Source organism: Antechinus flavipes, chromosome 3, assembly GCF_016432865.1.
Source record: "Antechinus flavipes isolate AdamAnt ecotype Samford, QLD, Australia chromosome 3, AdamAnt_v2, whole genome shotgun sequence".
In the NCBI taxonomy this organism is placed as follows: Eukaryota; Metazoa; Chordata; class Mammalia; order Dasyuromorphia; family Dasyuridae; genus Antechinus; species Antechinus flavipes.
Genome location: NC_067400.1, coordinates 204373218 through 204395087, shown reverse-complemented (window position 1 = coordinate 204395087; position 21870 = coordinate 204373218). Strand labels below are relative to the sequence as shown.

Sequence of the window (21870 nt, the reverse complement as noted above, 5' to 3'; positions counted from 1 at the left end):
AAGTTGCAATGATATAACTGGAATTAATTGGAATGATCTACATACAGTCTTAGGTCTGGTGGTTGATCTCATTATTATGCACATGTATAATTATTAATATATAAATTTTATAAAATATATGCATGTTTGTAATATTTATATACATGTATGTATTTGCATTTTGCATGTATATACATTTAAGTTTATAGATCTAGAAATAGATATATGTGTGTAAGAAACAATATTTTGATTCCCTCAAAGGCACAGTGAATGGACAGATTCAGGATAAGTAAAGCAATGTAAACTTTTGATACATTCCTGTAGGAAACAGGTCTGAAACTTCAGATGAGCTCACACACAATTTGATACCAGAGCCAGCAATTATATGCTGTACAAATTTTCCTCCTCCTCCTCCTTCTTAGAGTTTCCATTGGAGGAGATCCTTCAGATGTCTAATATTTCATTATACTTTCACTACAAAAGTTCCTTAATATGCCCCTTCCCCCAATAGACCATGCAGCTCATCTTATGTTAATGAAGCCTAACTCCTCCTGAAGAATTCCTATTAATGAGGCTAATTAAGCACGTGCGGTCACAAGAACATTGTGACCAAAATTTGAATGGAGGGAAGGGAGGTTTTAATGTCTGTCACGTCTTGTGGTTTTTGAATTACTGCTGGCCAAGACAGTTTAGACCACAGGGTATAGTATTTTCACCTTTTTTGTTCTTTGCTTTGCTTTTTCTTTTCTTATTTTTTTCCTTTTTGATATTATTTTTCTTAGCATTTTCTTGCCAATTCCTTATTCTTGTAGTCAAGTTATAGCATCTGTGGAAACAGAACCTTATCCTCCTACTATCCCTCACAAAGATTCCTGTTTACTTAAGACGGTCTTTTCTAATCATGGCATCTATTTAAATATGACTCAGTATTCTAATTGGTCAAAATTTATTTGGAGTTTTTCAACTGTAGAAACAAAACTTTACAAATATATTTTACTTTTCACGAGTGCATACACACATATGGGTATATAATAGACCATTTTAGCATTATTAAATGCTTATAAGATACTTGTCAGGCTTAGTACTGAGTTACCAAAACAAAAACAAAGGTATCTACCTTCAAGAAATATATACTCTATTTGAGGAAGAGATGTGATGGACAACATGTACACAGATAAGTAAATACAAAATATGTAGTAAATTAAGATAATTAAAAGACAGAAAGACTAGCAATGGAAGGAATCAAAATAGGGCTTCTGAGGAGGCTGTACAAACTAGAGACTCTAAGAGGTAAGAAAGAGGTATATTGTGGGTGTGGGGAATAACTTTTAAAAAGGCATAGAAACCAAAAATGGAATATTCTTTATAGGGACTAGCAACTAGGCAAATTTGACTGGAACTTATAGTGCAAAGAGTAACAACTCAGAACATTGACTAGTCAGAATATAAAGGGATTTAAATGTCAAAGGAACTTGTATTTTATCTCTGAGACAATGAACAATCACCAATTTTCCTTTTAAAAAAGCTGAATAGCTATGATTTTTCACAAGTCTTCTATATAAGAAAGTTCAGTTGATGCAGAAAGACATTAAAACATGAGATTTAGCATATGAACAGAAGACAAAAACCATCAGTCCTTCTTAGAAGTTTTTTTTATATTATGCACATGTCTCAGAGTCCCAGACAAATAGTGAGTCCTTAAAGATTTAGTCATGTTAATTATGATGATGTATTATCTATTAAATTTCCTGTTTTTCAAAGAATTTAATTTGGTATAATTATGTTATAAAATAGCAATATCTTTACATCAGTACAATGAAATTTCTTTTTTTTTATCTCCACAACTAACTAAATGAAATTTATTCTTTAAATCTAGGAAGCTTTACAATCTTTGCACTATGACATTTAAAAAATTTGTTCAGTGAAATAGGATCATTTCTTTGAGTGTGGCAAGCAACCTAATTAAATAGCCCCGCTTTAAGCACCATATTATATTATCACAGACTGCCTGTCAAAAGGTTTCCATTAGGGCCATAAAATGCTACTCAAAATTATTCCCTATCAGTTCTACTGAAAACACTAGTTGATTAAAAAATGAAAAAGTAGTAAGGTTATGGTTAATTAGATTGAGATTTATTGAATAAATGAGTTCTCAAAAAACTAAAGAGATTTTTTTCAAGTCATATTCTTAGAAACCACAGTATTAGAGAAAGATTTATAACAAGAATACTAGTAAGATTTGATCAGAAGAACTACTATATTTTTGAATAATCCACACTCAGACTGGTCATATGTAGATCTGAAATGAAGTGAGACAATTGAGGACCATCTCACAGTTAAGCAAAAAATTTTACTTAACCATAGCATGGAAAGGATATTCAGCATGGATACAGCATTGATTCAGCTGGGTACAGCTTCCCTGAATCTGTATGGATCATGCTGTTGCATTTGTCAGAAGCTGGTAGGAGGCGCTCCTTAATTCCTCATGCATTGACTGGCTTTTTACTTAGTCCATAGGAAACTATGTCAATGATTTCAGCCTCAACCTCGGGACCAATTAAATATTAAAAAGCTATCTCAGAATACCTGGCTCTTGGAATCTTGGAAAAAATTAGCTTAATCTATATAATAGCAGGGATCCTAGAAGGCATTGCTCTTGTGACAGTTATCTAGACTCAAATAATCCTGTATCTCAGAAAGTTTGGGTAAGCACATTTGATTTAACTTTAAGATTAGAAGATGCTATAAAATCCTGTTTCTCTGTGCAAATGTAATATTTAAAAATAAAGCTATGTAAAGACAGAATCTCAACGTGGTCTTCAGTATAATCAAAATAGTCTGATAAATTTTTTGTTCAGGGTAATCATACAGACTGCTGATAATTGAAAAGTAATTGTTTTTGAGTGATGCTCATCAGTTGGAGAATAGCTGAATAAGTTTAGATATGTTATAGGCCAGAACTCTGAAACAAGGATTCTTACAAGGTGTTAAGTCAGTGGAATTGATGAGACAATGATTATCTAGTTTAACATGGTGATTAATAGTTCTCTAAATTCAGTATGACTGATTTAATCTTACAACAAATAATGGTTTCCTGATGATATAATGATTGGTTTATACTCAGTGTAGAGCATATAAACTGGGACTCAGAGCCAGAGAAGACAAGCAGACTGGAAGTGGGAGTTCAAGCTCTCGGAGCCAAGAAGAGAGAGATTCATTCATTTCATCTTCATTAGCCTCCTGGTGGCTGGCCTGGCCTCCTGCACTTCTCTCCTGAAACCAAGATTCCAGAAGTCCTTTAAGAAAGCTAGCCCGGGCCCCAGGCAAGGAAACTAGATTGTGAAGGAGATAATAAAGGATTTGGACTTTAACACCTGGCTATTCTTGTGGTAATTATTCTACTGAAATGAAAGCTGTTCCCAAGATCTCCAGAAAAACAACTGAGAACATTACAATGGTACATGAATGTTATGGAATATTATTGTTCTATAAGAAACAATCAGCAGGATGATTTCAGAAAGACCTGGAGAGACTTACATGAACTGATGCTAAGTGAAGTGAATAGATCCACAAGGACATTGTACACAGAAACAATAAGATTATATGATGAGCAATTCTGATGTACATGGCTCTTTTCAACAGCAAGGTGATTCAGGCTAGTTCCAATAGTCTTTTGATGGAAAGAGCTATCTGTACCCAGAGAAAGGACTGTGGGGACCGAGTGAAGATTTTTTTCACTTTTTTTCTTGTTGTTTGCTTGCATTTTGTTTTCTTTCTCATTTTTTTCTTTTTTGATCTGATTTTTCTTGTGCAGCATTATAATTGTGGAAATATACATAGAAGAATTGCATGTGTTTGGCATATATTGAATTATTTGCCATCATGTGAATTGTGGGGGGGAAGGGAGGAAGAAAAAAATTTGGAACACACGATTTTGCAAAGGTGAATGTTGAAATTTATGTAAACATGTGTTTCAAAAATAAAAAGCTTTAATTAAAAAAAGAAAAATAATTGTTTTGCTTTGATGAAGATGATGAAGCAAATAATGAAGAAAATATAAGAAGGAAGAAGAAAATATCCGTTTTTCTTTATACACATAAACATACTCACTTTTAGTGGAGGGAATAATATAACTTTATGGCATAAGAAGGCCACTAACATACTGATGATAATATGGCCTATTTTCTTCAGATAAGACACTTGAGAAAAAATAATCAATTATTTGAAAATGTCAGTTAATTGGTTAATTCTAAACACAGCTAGTTTTTAAGAGTAAACTATTAGTGAATGAGCTGGTAGACTACAGACAGAACCAGATTGATATGGAACAGAACTTTAATCAGTGAGAACTTTAATTCACTCATCCTGTTTCCATTGTCATTATTCCACAGTTAGGGCTGAGACAGTCTTGATTACCACATGTTTAGAATTAACCATGTACCAGGTCATGGTCACACAGATGTGCAAGCCAGTTTGTTCTCCCTCAAGCTCCTCCCTAGCCCTTCTCTTACTACCTAGGCCCCATCCTTGTTTCTGTCTCCCTCCTCCATCTTGTTTAATCATATATAATTCTGCCTTGCTTAGTCATATTTGATTTAGACTGAGCTATTTCACATGTGATAAATGTTTTTCCTGCGAGTTTTTCACATTGTAAACCACTTTATTTATCTTATAAATCTTCACAAATGAGCTCTCCAAACATTCCTCCTTCAAAATAATGCCTCAAACCAAATTTTGGAGAGATAGAGATAACCGAAGGTCAGAGGAAGACATTTTTCCCAGCTTAAGATAAGTTAGAAGGTGCTTAGGAAAGACCATTAATACTGTAATAATAAAAAATTAAAACTGAGCACAGACTGGGAGCACTGCAGGAGTAAAAGAAGTGGGTTGGAGTGTGACAGCAGTAGCAGCAGATTCAGGAGCTCTCAGCATAGAGACAGAGCACTGGACAACTGATCAGAAAGAGATCATAGGGACCCTCTGTTGGTCCTAGGTCCAGCTGGAGCTGATTAACAACAGTATTGTCCATAAACAATTCTGGGTCACAGTGGAGCACTTACGTTTTTTCACAAGGGAGCAAGAGCCTTGATTAATTCTAGAGTCAAAAGGAACACTAGTACTTGTGACTTCAGGGGAGGAGAAGCTTTTTCTGGGTAAGACAAGAGTTTAGAGCAGGTAAGCAATGATCACACCTCTCTGGATCACACCACCTTAAAAGAACTAAACACTTGCAGACCCCCCAGAACTAGCTCTGAAAATAGCAGAATGAAAAAGCTGGAAGCTTTTCATACTGCCTCCCTACCCACTCCAAGTAAGCACGACCCAACTTTAACATGAAGTTAAAACTCAAGAATAGGTGAGAGAAAGAGAGAGAGAGAGAGAGAGAGAGAGAGAGAGAGAGAGAGAGAGAGAGAGAGAGAGAGAGAAGAAGAGAGAGAGAAAAGAAGAGAGAGAGAAAGAGAGAGAGAGAGAGAGAACGAGAGAGAGAGAGAGAGAGAGAGAGAGAGAGAGAGAGAGAACAAGCAAATAACGACAAAAAAAGCTGAACCACAAAAAGCTATTCAGTGACATGGAAGATCAAGACATAGACTTATAAGAAGACAGCAATGTGAAAATAGCTACAAACAAATACTTAAAGAAAAGTACTAATTGGATCCCAGGCTGCAAGAATTCCTAGAAAGCTTAAAGAAAGATACAAGAATGGTAGAAGAAAATTCAGGGGGGAAAATGAGATTAACACATGAAAATTATGAAAAGAGAATTAATGGCTTGATTTAAAAAGCACCAAAAAACATATTGAAAAACTCTGTTAAAAGCCCAATAGACTAAATGGAAAGGCTCACTTAAAAAAACTTCTTTAAAAGCAAAATTGGCCAAATGGAAAAAGAGGAACAAAAGCTCACTGAAAAAAAAAATACTTAAAAATTAGAATAGATTGAGGAGAGATAATTTAAGAATTACTGGACTACTGAAAGCCATGATAAAAAAGCATATAAATCACATTTCAAGAAATTATAGAAGAAAACTGTCCCAATAACTTATATACAAAGAGTAAAATCAAAATTGAAAGAATCTACTGATCACTCCCTGAAAAAGATCTCAAGATAAAAACTATCAGGAATATTATAATCAAATTTTAGATTCCCAGATCAAGTAGAAAATATTGCAAGTAGTCAATAAAGAAAAAAAAATAAAATATTGGGAAACTACAGTCAGGATTACTCAAGGTTTAGTGGCTTCCATATTAAGAAAGTAGAGGGCTTAGAGTATGATATTCAGGAGGCAAAAAATGAGGATCATAAATAAGAATGATCTATTCAGCAAAAAGGATCATAATTCTTCAGGTTTAAAAAAATGGATAGTTAATTGAAATAGAGAACTTCCAAGCATTCTTGAAGAAAATAGAAAATTTGACATTTAAACAGAAGAACTCAAAAGAAGCATACAAAGGGAATCATGAAAGAAAGATAATCATAAGGGACTCAATGGAGTTAAATTGTTTACCTGTAAGGAAAGATGATACATGTAATTCCCATTATAAACACAATTAGAAAAAGTCTGCCTAGATAAAGGGCATGAGTATGAGTTAGTTATGTTAGAATGATCTTCAAGAAAAGAAAGTGAAAAAGAATTATACACTGTAAGAAGGGGAAAAGGAGAGATAGAACATAAAAGAGGCACACAAGGAAGATCTTTTATAGTGAGATAGAAAATGGAAGTGGCAGACAATACTTGAACCTCATTCTCACTGGAATTAGTTCAAAGAAAGAAGAATATATATATATAGAGAGAGAAGACAGGGGAGAGGTAATAGTCAGAAGAAAAACATTTATGAGGAGGGACAGGATAAAAAAGAAAAGAGAGAGAGAGAGAGAGAGAGAGAGAGAGAGAGAGAAGAATAAACAGAGAAAAATAGATAGGATGGAGGGAAATGCACAGTTAGTGATCATAACTGAGAAAATGAATAGAGTAAGCTAACTCATAGAATGGAAGTGGATAACAGAATGGATTGGAAACCAGAGTTTAACAATATGTAGTGTACAAGAGATATACTTGGAACAGAAATACACACATAGAGTTGAAATGAAAGGCTAGAGCTTTTCTATTATGCTTTAGCTAAAATAAAGAGGGCAGAGGTGGTAATCATGATCTCAAAGCAAAATTAGACCTTAGAAAGATAACTGGGAATCTACATTTTATTAAAAGATAATATAGGCAATGAAGTGATATCAAAACATTTTACAGTTTCTCTGATAAAGGCTGCATTTTTCAAATACAGAGAATTGATTAAAATTTATAAAAACAAGAACCATTCCCCAATTGATAAGTGGTCAAAGATATGAACAAGCAGTTTTCAGAAGAAATTAAAGCTATCTATAGTTACATGAAAAGATACTCTAAATTACTATTGATTAGAGAAAGGCAAATTTTAAAATTCTGTAGTACCGCCTCATGCTTATCTGAATTGACAAATGCTGAAGAGGGATGAGGAAAAAAATCAGTACATTTATGGTGTCCAACCCTTCTAGAAAACAGTATGCCATTGTGCCCCAAAAGCTGTAAAACACTATAGCTTTATATCTAGCAATTCCATTATTAGGTTTGTACCTCAAAGAGATTAAAGAAAAGGAAAAGGATTTATATGTGTACAAAAATATAGTATCTCTTTTTGTGATAGTAAAGAATTGGCGATTGAGGGATGTTTATCAATTGGGGAATGACTGAACAAGTTATAACACATGATTATGATGGAGTACTATTGTGTTATAAGAAAAGACAAGAGGGATAGCTTCAGCAAAATCAAAAACATGACAAAGGCTATATGAACTGAAACCAAATGAAGTGAGGAGAAATGGGAAAAAATTGGGCAGAAATGTTATAATGATAATCAACTGTGAAAGCATTGGCTACTCTGATCAACATAGTAATCCAAGACAATTTCAGAGAACTCATGATGAAAAACTAAGAATTAAACTAACTAAGAACTAAAGAACTCTGAAAGAAATTGAAATATAATTTTCTTGCTTAATTTTTTGAAAGTTTTTTGTTTTTATTTTTTGAGTGATATGCCTAATATGGAAACAAATTTTGCATGATTTAACATGCATAGTTAATATCATATTCTTAGTGATCATGGGAGGAGAAAGGGAGAGAGTCTGGAACTACAAATTCATTTTTTTAATAATAGCTTTTAATTTTTCCAAATACATGCAAAGATAGTTTTCAGCATTCACCTTTGCAAAACCTTGTGTTTCAGATTTCTTTCTCTTCCTCTCCTCTTTCTCTCTCCCCTAAAGAGCAAGCAATCAAATATAGGTTAAACAAATGCTATTCTTCTAAACATATTTCCATATTCATCATGCCCAGAAAAATCAGATCAAAAAGGAAAAAAAAACACAAAAAAACCATGAGAAAAAAAAACACAAGCAAACAAACGAACAACAATAGCAACAAAGGTAAAAATACTATGCTTTGATCCATATTCAATCTCCAAAGTTCTCTCTCTAGATGTGGATAGCTCTTACCATCATAACCTATTAGAATTACCTTGAATCATCTCATTGTTGAAAGGAACCAAATCCATCACAGTTGATCATCACAAAATCTTGTTGTTTCTGTGTACAATGTTCACTTGGTTCTACTCACTTCACTTAGTATTAGTTCATGTAAGTTTTTCCAGGCTTTTCTGAAATCAGCCTATTCATTATTTCTTATAGAACAATAATATTGCTTTACCTTCATATGTCATAATTTATTCAGCCATTCCCCAACCGATGGGTATCCACATCAGTTTCCAATTCCTTGTCACTATAAAAAGGGCTGCTATAAACATTTTTGCACATGTGGGTCTTTTCCCCTTTTTTATGACTTCTGTGGGATACATACCCAGTAGAGACACTGCTAGATCAAAGGGTATGCACAGTTTTAAAACACTTTGGGCATATGGAACTGAAAATTTAAAAAAAAGAATAGAATGTTGAAAAGTAAACAATAAATATATTTTTAAAAATATTAAGTTCACATATCCATTTGAAATGTTTTATAGAATGCGATATATATTGTTTGTCTAAGCCTAATTTCTGCCAGATTGCTTTCCAGTTTTCCCAGTAATTTTTATCAGGGAAATTTTCCCTAGGTAACTAACTTGAGTTCTAGTGTTTTTCAATCTCTCTTATCTAGTCTGTTCCACTGATCTATACCTCTGTTTTGTTTTTGTTTTTGTTTTAACAAATACAGATGGTTTTGATGACTGTGGCTTTATACTAAAGCATAAGGTCTGGAAATGCTATCCCCTCCTTCATCCTAACTTTTTAAAAAATCATTTCTATTAACATTCCAGTTATTTTGTTTTTCCAAATAAATTTTGTTATTTTACCAAGCTTTATTTATTTGTTTGTTTGTTTATTATCCTTCCATAATTTTATTGGCATAGCACTAAACAATTTTTAAAGTAGTGAGCTGTGAAATATGGCACTATCTGTAATAAAACTGCCAATAAACATTTTTGAAATTTCAACTATTTGCTTACTCTATTGTTTCTCTGTTGGAAAATGTTCGTAAAGAAAATGCCATCATTGCCTTGAATAAGTATTCTTCATTTTCATCCCAGACATACTGTAAAACAAATAAAACAGAAAAAAATGTCAATTTAAGAAAAAGAGAAATGGCAGAACAGAATGAATAGGAATCCAATTATTTTGCAGTGAAACCATTCTTTTAGATGCAAAAATATTCCTAAAGAGCAGAATACTATTATTAAGAACCTGTTTTGACTTTATATTTGCCTTGTAATTTGACTCTATATTTGTTTTCACTTTCATCTGTGTGACATTCAGTAGAAGTAGGCAAATAAATGGTTGAAAGTGGTGAAACCACTATTATAGTTCTTTTTAAAAATAGTGCCAAGTGAATGAAATAGTAAAATGCAAAGCAGCAAAAAATTAGTAATGTTTCTATTGAACATCAAAATAGAATAAAATCTGGCCCTTCCCCACAAATATGAAATGTTGTCATCATCTGATGATTCCTTTATACAATTATAGAGGTTATCTTAGTGCTTGAAAGAACCTTAGAGATTGCCATTCAAATTATAAATCCTATATATAACATCTGAAAACCTCTAGAAATAGGAAGCTCATTCCTGCCAATTTTACTATCCCAACACATTTATCATTCCCATCCCTGAGAAAGTCCAATCCAATTTTAATTTTTTTTTTTTTTTTGGCTGAGGCAATTGGGATTAAGTGACTTGTCCAAGGTCACACAGCTAGGAAGTGTGAAGTATCTGAGGCCAGATTTGAACTCAGGTCTTCCTGACTCCAGTCCAGCATTCTAGTCACTGCCTTATGCCTTAAAGACACTATGGAACATGCCTTGTTTTACATTTTTTCCCCTCCATGTGTGCTTCACTACTATTATAATCTAAGTCTGAATTCACTCTACAACAGTGTGTACATTTGTGGGAACACATACCACAAATTTGGGGGGAGGAAGAATATTTTACGCGATTGTTCTTACTACACCATCTTAATAAATGCCCTTGTTGAGACATATTGGCTAATTTTAGTGCAAAGCAAACCATCTGGGGCTGATGAACTACAGTTTTAGAAAGGTGATTTTGTACAGTTACACTCTTAAACCTGAGGATCACAGCCCTCAGAGAGATTTTAGTTCTACAGAGTAAGAAGATAAATTATACTCCAGAGGAAATGTTACATATTTTTTTTTCAGTCATTTCAATAGTGTTCAATTCTTTGTGCTCCCATTTAGGGTTTTCTTTGCAAAGATACTACAGTGATGTGCCATTCTTAAACTCATTTTATGAATGAGGAAACTGAGGGAAGCCAAAGTCACACAGCTATTAAATGTCTGAGGCCAGATTTGAACTCATAAAGATGAGGCCTCCTGACTTTAGGTCTTGCACTCTAGCTGTCCTGCTACATAATTAATTAATGTTAGTTTATTATAATTTTCTCAGTTATTTCACAATATGGTTGTGAACAAGGATGGTTTTCCATATTGAGTGTAGTATGCAGGAGCAAGCATGGAAGCAAGACAAATAAGTGGGATGATATTTAAAAGACTTGATGACTAAAGCAAAATGTGTATATAGAGTAAGAATGGCACATCAAATTGGATTAGTAGCATGAAACTAGATTATGAAGATCCATGAAAGACAAGATAATGAGTTTGTACTTTCTCTGTAGGGCAATAGCCATTAAATTATTTATGCAGAAAAATGAGGTGATAAAAGCAAGATTTTAGGAAGATTAATCTGGCAGTGGTAAAGTGGTAAAGAGAGAAGACAGGGAGACCAGGTAGAAAGTCATAACAGTAAAATAGGATTGAAAAGATAAGAGTCTAGACTATATGGGTGGTAGTGACAATGAAAGGCAAATTCTAGAGTTATATTCTCATATTACTCCAAGATTTTAAGGCTTCTAGATTGAAAAACTAATAACAGGAATATTATTGTTCTGTAAGAAATGACCAGCAGAATGAATACAGAGAGGACTAGCGAGACTTACATGAACTGATGCTAAGTAAAATGAGCAGAACTGGGAGATCATTATATACCTCAACAACAATACTGTATGAGGATGTATTCTGATGGAAGTGGATCTCTTCGATAAAGAGATCTAATTCAGTTTCAAGTGATCAAAGATGGACAGAAGCAGTTACCCCCAAAGAAAGAATACTGGGAAATGAATATAAACTGCTTGCATTTTTGTTTTTTCTTCCCGGGTTATTTATACCTCCTGAATCCAATTCTCCCTGTGCAAGAGAACTGTTTGGTCCTGCACACATATATTGTATCTAGGCTATACTGTAACCTATTTAACATGTAAAGGACTGCTTGCCATCTGAGGGAGGGAGTGGAGGGAGAGAGGGGAAAAATCAGAACAGAAGTGAGTGCAAGGGATAATGTTGTAAAAAATTACTCTGGCATGGGTTCTGTCAATAAAAAGTTATTTAAAAATTAAAAAAATAAAATAAAATAAAAAAGAAAGAAAAACTAATAACAATAGTTGAAATTTATTTAGTGATTTGCAAGTCAGGTCTACAAAATGCTTTATATATATATATATATATATATATATATATTAATCCACTGGATTTTCACAAGAAACATTTAAATTAGATATTTTTATTATTCTCACTTAAAAGCTGAGAAAACTGAAACAAAAAAAGTTACTTATCTGTGGTCATACATTTTGCATTTAGAGGCTAAATTTGAACATAGATCTTACTCTTTCAAAGTCAAACTCTCTGTTGGTCTGTCTGTCTCTGCTTCTCTCTGTTTCTGTCTCTGTCTCTTTGTCTCTTACTATATAGCCATCTGGTTTTGAGTACATGTTTTTCTCTGAATTTCTGATTTTTGTTACCATCTTTTCTATTTTTCTTTGATCACTGTGTATCGTGTGTGTGTATGTGTGTGTGTGTGTGTGTGTGTGTGTGTGTGTGTGTGTGAGAGAGAAAGAGAGAGAGAGAGAGAGAGAGAGACAGCAACACAGAGTGAGAGAGTCTCTATCATCTCTCTTTAGATTTGTCTATTCTTTTCTTTCTTCCCACCACCCTACTCAATAAATTCCAGGGACTCTCTATTGTCTCCAGGAGCAAACACAAAACGCTCTGCTTGGCATTCAAACAAAACCCTTCATAATCCATCCCCCTTCTACCTTTCAGTCTTCTTACTCCTGGACACTTACTTTTTGATTCAGTTATGCTTTCCTGACTGTTCCATAAACAAGATGCTCTATCACTTGTTTATGATCATTTTCTGGCTGTTCCTTATGCCTAAATGTTCTCCATCTTCTGTTCTGACTTCTGATCCCCCCGATTTCCTTTAGGTCTCAGTTAAAATCCCACCATCTACAAGAAGGCTTCTCTATGTTAATTACTTCTTATCTATCTTGTATGTACCTTATTTTTTATATATTTGTTTGCATTTTGCCTCACTCATTAAATTGTAAGCTCTTTAAGGGCGAAGACTGTCTCTTGCTTTTTTTTTTTTTTTTTTTTAATATTCCCAGTGCTCAACATAGTGTCTGTCATGTAATTCTTAATAAATATTGATTGATTGATTTCCTATTAATTTTGGCTTTTCCTTTTTTATTTTCTCTCTTTTAAAATTTAATTGTATATAAACAAAACTTAAAAAAATCTGTTGGATTTATTAATTTGGCAATTTCATAATTTTAAAAATGGGTTGAAATATTTCATATTTCTTTGTATTTAGAAATTAAATGAAAAATTACTTTTTTTGCTATGTGGTCCTTGACTGAATTTTTTTAATAGGGTCAAATTTGGAGGGAAAAAAAGACTATCCATTTCTAGAGTAAAAGATAAAACTTGTCATTTTAAAAGATCCTCTCTGACAATGAACCAGTATGAATGCAATGTTGTCTAGGTGTTTAGAACTCTTCCAAGGGAAAAAATTTGGATTAGGATAGGAATCTTCTACCATATCAAAACAACATTATGACTTTTAGGAATTCCTTATTTCCAAAGTTCATGAAGATTCAAAGCAAGGAGCACCAAAAAGTGACACTCTAGTATATAATCTTTGAAGAAATAAAAATTTAAGATAAACTTTAAAAAAATCAATAAACTGCTTCTTCAGGGAAATAAAGATATCTCTGTACCATACTGAAAATTTGCAACTCCTGTGTCTTGAACACTTGGAAGAGTGATAAAGAAGGAATAGGACAGAATATTGTTTGGTTTTACATAATATTTGACACATATAGTTTGTCAAAATACTGTCAGACTAATGTTCAAAGATTCTTTGACATAATTTTGCAGGTAAGCTAGTCACACACAAAAATCCAACACAAATTGTTCTAAATCCTTTAAAGTTTTTAAAAACAATACCATTGAAGTGCCCATGTGAGAGAAAATACAGGACAGCCAAAATAATGAAAATTTAAGAGCGGTTACTGCTAGCTAGCGACTGAACCCCACTAGAATAGGGGAGTAATGAGTGGTCTCAGGGCCATATATTTATAGAAAGAAGAGAGAGATATCAAAATGTTTTTTGATACATTTGTCATAATAAAAGGAATTTCTATTCTAGACAAAAGGCAAAGATTATCACACTAAGAGTACCATTCCCAGACGGCAATAAGACAGTATTTTTTTATGTTTATAAAGTTGCAAAGGTCTTAGGTTTTTTAGGGCAGCACATCTGGGGGTGTAAAAATACCACCTACACTAGGACATGAAGAGCTAGTAACAAACTTCTAACTACAGAGTTTCAAGATTATGTTTCTCCTGGTCCCATCTGGGGTACTTTTCCACTTCACCATTTTGCAAAGATACAATCCAGTAGCTTTAATTATCATGAATTTAATGAAGATTCTATTGTTATGATTCATTTATTTATATTTTAGTTCTTCAAAAGATTCATGATTTCATTATCACAGGTATTCCTCTTTTTAATGAAAATGTTAATTGTCCTATATCACTACTTTTACCAAGTCACTTTCCTTCTCAACACTATGAAAGATTCTCCTTAGTGTCTACAAAACAAAGTTGAACTCTTTAATCTGGTCTTTGAAAGGTTTCACAATTTGATTTCATACCATTACAGCTTTACTTCAGATTGTCTTTGAATGAACTTTTCTCTGTTATGTTTTTTAATGAATTTTAATAAAATTTAGATTTATGAATGCAAAATCATTTATTGCAGAAGAGTTCTTAAGACAATGTTTTTGCTTTATTGAAACAATTTTTAAAAATAATGTAATTTTAATATGTCTATTAGTACTTTTATTTAATATATCTTAGTACTTTTTATGCTCCTTTCCATCAATCTCTTATGAAATATCACCGAGCATTTGGGAATTTGGATACCACTTTTAAAAATTTCATGTAGTTTTGTGATTTCTTCCTAATTAGATGGTAAACTCCTTGAAGCAGAAATAGTATCTTTTGTTGTCATTGTTGGATTTTTCTGATGACTTTATTTACCTTGTGAAGTTGCTTGGTAGATCATTCTTTTGACTCTAATACCTTCATACTGCTTTTTATATACTGTTTTATATACATTTTTATGTTTCTTTGAATTCCTCCTGTTTATCATTCCTGATTTCTATGTAGATAGATCTGTGTTCTCTTCAGCATGGCTATTCTTTCTGTTGGTGTTGTCTGCAACCATTCATACATATTTATTTTTATTCTTGTCTTATCCATATCACAAATCTTCCACAAATCATGACCCCTCCCCAACATATTTGCATCCTTCTTTTAGATCTCCTGGCATCCATCAATAAACTTTTATTAAGCATTCTACTATGTGCCATCTACTGTATTTAAGTACTAGAAATACAAAAAGAGGAAAAAGACAGCTCCTGTCCTCAATCTAGTGAAGGGTGGGGACATCATGCAAAGAAATATACACAAAACAAGCTCTATATAGGAGGGTGACTGTGGGCTGTCCATTAGTTGTTCCATAATCTCTATACTTTCATTTCTAGTCACATATCTTTATGGTGATGTATGATACATCAATTCTCTTATGCAATTTTTGGTTAATAATACTTTCCAGCTCATTTATTTTTACTTTGTACTTTATTGTTTTTTTGGTTGTATTCAACTTTAATTTTTTGGAGAATATAATATTTCAGTCATAGAGCATCATACTATCAATATGCACTATACCATGCTGCCATGTATGTGTATCCACATGCATATGTGTTATATAGCATATTATATAGTATATATATGCACATTATATAGCATATAATATAGTATATATATATATATATATATATATATATATAGCATACATATGTAATTCTCTCTGTGTGTATATATATATATATGTATGTGTATATACATTCTTTTTTTAGCATTGTATTAAATAGTTTATATATATGCATAGAGGAAGAATGGTACTTAAAAATGAAAAAACCTAAAATATATACTTATGTATATCAGAGTCTCAGTCATGGTCAGGTGTATATATGAGCCAGTTTAAACCATCTTGGGAAAGCTAATTGCTAAATTTTCAAAGGAATCATTTATATCTTTTCTTTTATTATAGCTTTTTATTTACAAGATATATGCCTGGGTAATTTTTCAGTATTGACAATTGCAAAACCTTTTGTTCCAACTTTTCCTCTCCTTCCCCCCACCCCTTCCCCCAGATAGCAGGTTGACCAATCCATGTTAAATATGTTAAAGTATAAGTTAAATCCAATATATGTATACATGTCCTAACAGTTATTTTGCTGTACAAAAAGAATTGGACTTTGAAATAGTGTACAATTAGCCTGTGAAGGAAATCAAAAATGAAGGTGGACAAAAATAGAGGGATTGGGAATTCTATGTAGTGATTCATAATCATCTCCCAAAGTTCTTTTGCTGGGTGTAGCTGGTTCAATTTATTACTGCTCTATTGGAACTGATTTGGTTCATCTCATTGCTGGAGATGGCCACGTCCATCAGAATTGATCATCATATAGTATTATTGTTGAAGTATATAATGATCTCCTGGTCCTGCTCTTTTTACTCAGCATCAGTTCATGTAAGCCTTTCTGAGATCATTCTGCTGGTCATTTCTTATAGAACAATAATATTCCATAATATTCATATACCACAATTTATTCAGCCATTCTCAAATCATTTATATCTTGGAAAATAATATCCATTGAAATCAGAGAGACTTGGAGAGACTTACATGAACTGATGCTAAGTGAAATGAGCAGAACCAGGAGATCAGTATACATTTCAACAACAATACTATATGAGGATCAATTCTGATGGAAGTGGCTATCTTCGGCAATGAAAGGACCCAAATCATTTCCAATAGATCAGTGATGAACAGAACCAGCTACACCCAGCATAAGAACACTGGGAAATTGTTATGGGCTAGAATTCTGAATTTAAACAAGGATTCTTACAAGGTAGTAACTCAGTGGAATTGATGAGACAATGGTTATCTAGTTTAGCATGGTGCTTAATAGTTCTCTAAATTCAGTATGATTGATTTAATCTTACAACAAATAATGGTTTCCTAGTGATATAATGATTGGTTTATACCAATGTATGTGGAGCATATAAGCTGGGAGCCTCAGCTAGATTCAGAGAGCTCGAGAAGACAAGCAAACTGGAGGCAGGAGCTCAAGCCCTTGAATATTCATTCATCCCATCTCACACCATCCTGGTGGCAGGCTCTCCTCCTTTATTTTCTCCACTGAAACCAAGACTCCAGAAGGCTGTTAAGAAAGGTAACCAGACCCCTGGAAAGGAGACAAGACTTTGAAAGAGATAATAAAGGATTTGGACTTTAACACCTGACTGTTCTTGTGGTATTTACCGAACTGAAACGAAGCCTGATCTAAGACCTCCAGAAAACCAAACTAAAGAACATTTACAGGAAATGAGTGTATAGCATTTGCACTCTTTTTGTTGTTGTTTGCTTGCATTTTTATTTTTCTTCCCAGATTATTTTTACCTTCTTTCTAAATTCAATTTTTCTTGTGCAACAAGACAACTGTATAAATATATATACATATATTGTATTTAAGATATACTTTAACATGTTTAACATGTATGGAACTGCCTGCCATCTAGGGAAGAGGGTGGAGAGAAAGAAGGAAAAAGTTGGAAAAGAAGTGCTTGCAAGGGTCAATGTTGAAAAATTACCCATGTATATGTTTTGTCAATAAAAAGCTATAATAATAATTTTTTAAATAATAGGCTTATGCTTTTTTTTTTTTTTTTTTTTTTTTGCTAAATACAAAAAAAAAAAAAAAAAAAAAAGTCCATTGTTTCGGCAAAGAGCTCCTGAATTTTTCTACCACATCTTTGTGAGTGAACATTTTCACTTTGTTCTTGTTTTAATTCAAAATGCAGAAAGAACTATATAATGTCATATTTAAGAATATATTTATTTAGATTTGAGCCAAACATTGCAAATTTTTGTTTAAAAATTTTTAAAGCTTAATTATAAACTTAATTGCAATTAAGTTTATTTATGTTTGATTTTTTATGTACTGTCAACGTTCTTCCAAATTGAAACTTATTTAATAAAAATGCTATTTACTCTCAACAAAATGAACAAAATAAAAGTATCTAAAATCTTAAAAAAAAAAAAAAAAAAGAAAAATGACATCCACTATTAATCAAGGCTTAATTTATCGCTTTGTTGATTTTCTAGATTTAAGAAAGTGATAAAGAGAAGGATGATTGAAATTAAACATAAGTGTATGTCCTTTCTTTTTGGGGGGGAGAGTTGATTGTTAAACATTTGCTAGCACACCCTGTCCATAACTGCCACAAACCAGGTAATATGAAATAAATTAAAATAGTCACAAGTTAGATGTCCAGAAAGGCTTCCCAAAATAGTCAGCTCATTTCCATGTGCAGTCTTTCCAAAATAAAAATTCTGACAGATTATTCCTACAGTTTGTCCATTCAATAGTATAGCATAAGTCTGTGTGATAGGTGCTCTTTATACATTTGGCCTTTGCTTTATAGAGTTAGACGGAAATATTTTTTAGTGATTATTATTCTTATTTAGGAGACTGAAGTGTTTTGAGACTTGATGCAATTAGTAGCAGATCATATGTAAATAGAAGAATCCAGAGGACTTCATCCACTGTCTATAAATAATCCATCTTCCATTTGTACTCTGTTCTGGGTATCCTTAGGGACAGTGACACCATGTTTTGCAAGAATATATGTGTCTCTCTACTTTGTGAATACTTACTGTAATAATCAGAGAGTAATTGAACAAAGTTATCATTATTTTTACATTTTTCAAGCAATTTTGCATAATTCTGTCTTGAAAAAACTATTGGAGACATTTTAGGAGGCATTTTACTCTACTGAATCAAATATGTTGTTCTTTTAATAGTCAACATACAATAAGCACAGAGGGAACTTGGATTCGCTATACCTTTCAATCAATTGTGTCTTTATAAAGATAAACTCTGCTATAGAATAGCATTTACAAAAGCCTGCCAATTCCATTCCAAACTTTCAAGAAAACTCTCAGTGTGCAGATCCTTATAGAAGTTTATGGAAAGAAATTTGTATCACACATCAATACTGTAATAAATGTACAATTCAGAAAAGTTTCAGAACCCTAAATCAATAAAATGATCAACTATAATTGCAGGAGATTATTGACAAATGCTGATGCCCACTTATGACAGAAAGGTGGTAGACAAATAGGCAGAATGAGAGACACACTTTTTGGGATGTGGCCAATGTGAGAATTTGTTTTGCTTCACTGTGCTTATTCAATACAAGGCTTCTATTGTTTTGTTTTGCTTTGTTTTCCCCAATGTGTATGTGAATAGAGGAAGTAGAGAGGGAAAAAATATTTGACAATTTTTAAAAATTAAGGTTTTTTAAAATTAATCTATAAGAAAGATTTTATAGATATGGGAAAGCAGATATGTGGGTATATAATTATTGATATTTTATTGGGTTTTTTTAGGGAGTAATCATAAGCTCAGAAATTTCTTCTAAGACTATAATATTTTCTTCTTCTTTGGAATATTGAGAAATCAATCCATCTCCAATACTCCAGTTCAGAATCTTCTCTATGTAAGCTTAACCTAATTAGGCTACAATTCTCATCTTGTTTTTTTTTTTTTCAGTGCCATTTCTACTTTTTCATTGGATACTATTATGTTGACTCCAAATATAATAGTGATATTAATAATGATAGCTAGCATTTATATAGTATCCACCTACTATGTGCAATACACTGCTCTAAACACTTTTTAGAAATATTATCTCATTTGATCCTCACAACAACTCTGGGAAGGAGGTGAGGAAAGTGAGGCAGAACTTAAGTAAGTTGCTAGTAATAGTATAGCTAGTATAGTAATAAATAGCCAGTAAGCATCTTAAGCTAGATGTGAACTTCAGACACTTTAGCTTCATGTCATCAGTAGAGAAAAAAAAAGTTTGTAATAAAAATCTTGACACTTTGGACCTTTTTTATTAGGTCAGTTTAAGTTTGCAATATATTTTTTAAAATGATCTTTCCTGGAATCTTAGTGGTAGTCACTGAAGAATTATTCCCTTATTCTAAAGAGTTCACTTGGCTTTTTTTTTTCCCCCATATAACATTTTTTTGTTTGTATTATAGGATTGTCTTTGCTGGCTCATTAGTGCAGCCTCTTTGTTTTTCTGTAGAGATTTCCTTGTCATGATTTTTATTTTCCCTTCTTTTAGTTCTTATTGCTTTTTAAAATTCTATTTAGTGCATTTCTACAGTTTTGAGATGATAAGGAGGAGCTGAACTTTACTTTTACTCAACTATTTTTGTGAGGACTTAATCAAGAATAATATTATATCTCTTTGTATTCCCAATATTACCTATTTCATGTGCACAAAAGACAGTTAATAAATGCTTTTTTATTTTCTCTTGTTTGCAGAAGATGGGGCCATCTGGCATAAACTCCCACACCTATTTGCAATCCCCTCCTCCACACAAGCTATTCTTGAATATCCCTGAAGATAAAGAAAAATTCTCTGACTCTGTACTAAAATTCACTCCTCCAACTGGACACAAGATACCATTTATGAAGAAATCACAGAATAGTTCTATTTTTAACCTATGAACATCTCATTGAAATATAATTTTAAATGTAGATTCTGGGAAAATTAAAAAAAATTAGTCCCTTTGAAAACTGATTTTAAATATGATCCCATTAAAACATTGCAGGATAATAAAAAAAATAGTATTAAGTAAGTCTCTACAAATTTATTTTTACATAAAAGCGGGTGGGAGGATGGAGTAGAGTGAGTTAGAAAGGATGGTTGCTAAGGAAACCATCTCCTGATTGGGAAAAAAAAATAGTAATGCGCTTATAGCCCGCACACAGCATGGTTATAATTTTCCTTGTTTTTCTCTATTCTCTTTTTGCCATGAGAAAAAGACTATAAATGCTCAAAGTGAAATCTTAGAAATTAGGAAGGCAGATAAGACCTTTCCTTAGGGGAACCATGAACCACATTGAAAGATCTATATTGCCAGTAGGCAAATAAAAGACTGAATAAAAGCCGCCTGTAACGCTTTTTAACACCAAAGCTCCTCTGAAGCCATAAGGAACAGGCAATAAACTGTGCATAAACTCTGACGGGCTTTAGACATTAGGCAAAGATTCAGGGTAAATGAAAGTTGTCTTTATCTTGCACTTGATAGAAGAAATAAGGGCAAAAAATAAAATAAAATAAATACTTGGTAAAAACCTTGAAATCAGAAAAGGGAAAGCTCAAGTGACATGGAAAAAATGAACAACACATGGGATTTAGTTTCAGGAGGCCTGGTTTCCCTTCTCAGCAAGATCTCTTATTTTTTGTGTAATCTTGACTAAACCATTTCATCTATCTTGGTTTTCTGATCTGTAAAATGAAAGGATTGAACCAGAAGACTTTCTAAAGTCTTGCACAGTGCTAAATCTTTACTATGTTCTATAAGTTCTTGCTCAGCTACTTTATGTATAACTTTGACCAACACATTTATGCTCCTTGAACCTGTTCCTTTAATTGTAAAATTGGGATAATATTTATACAACTTCAAAGAGTTCTTGGGAGGAAAATAACTAGATAAATGAGAACTATTATCAATGATCCTTGAAACTGAGAAAGCAAGGTGCCAACCACTGTATCTAAACTGTAGATAATGTATACCAAAAGTGCAATATGAAATTATTAAGGCTGAAATAACTTTTCCTTAAGTATTAATAACCTAAAATTGAACTTCAGCTTTTGAAGTATTCCTTTACATTTTATCTTTCTTTTAAAAATATCTAAGAATGAAAAATTATGGTTTGTTATCTTAATAGTTATTTTTTTGGTAGCAAAAACATAACTGAACTATTTTAAAAATAAATTCACTTGATATCTTTTGTTTTTACTTCA

The 21870-nt window shown here is 32.6% G+C and overlaps 1 protein-coding gene across 1 annotated transcript in view; it reads right to left on the bottom strand.

Moving 5' to 3' along the window:
* The window catches only part of CLTRN (collectrin, amino acid transport regulator), a 72612-nt gene that overhangs the window by 41331 nt on the left and 9411 nt on the right, over positions 1-21870 (bottom strand). The window contains exon 3 of the mRNA XM_051984465.1: positions 9509-9594. Coding sequence (XP_051840425.1) covers positions 9509-9594 — 86 coding nt within the window. The remainder of the gene's footprint in view (positions 1-9508; positions 9595-21870) is intronic.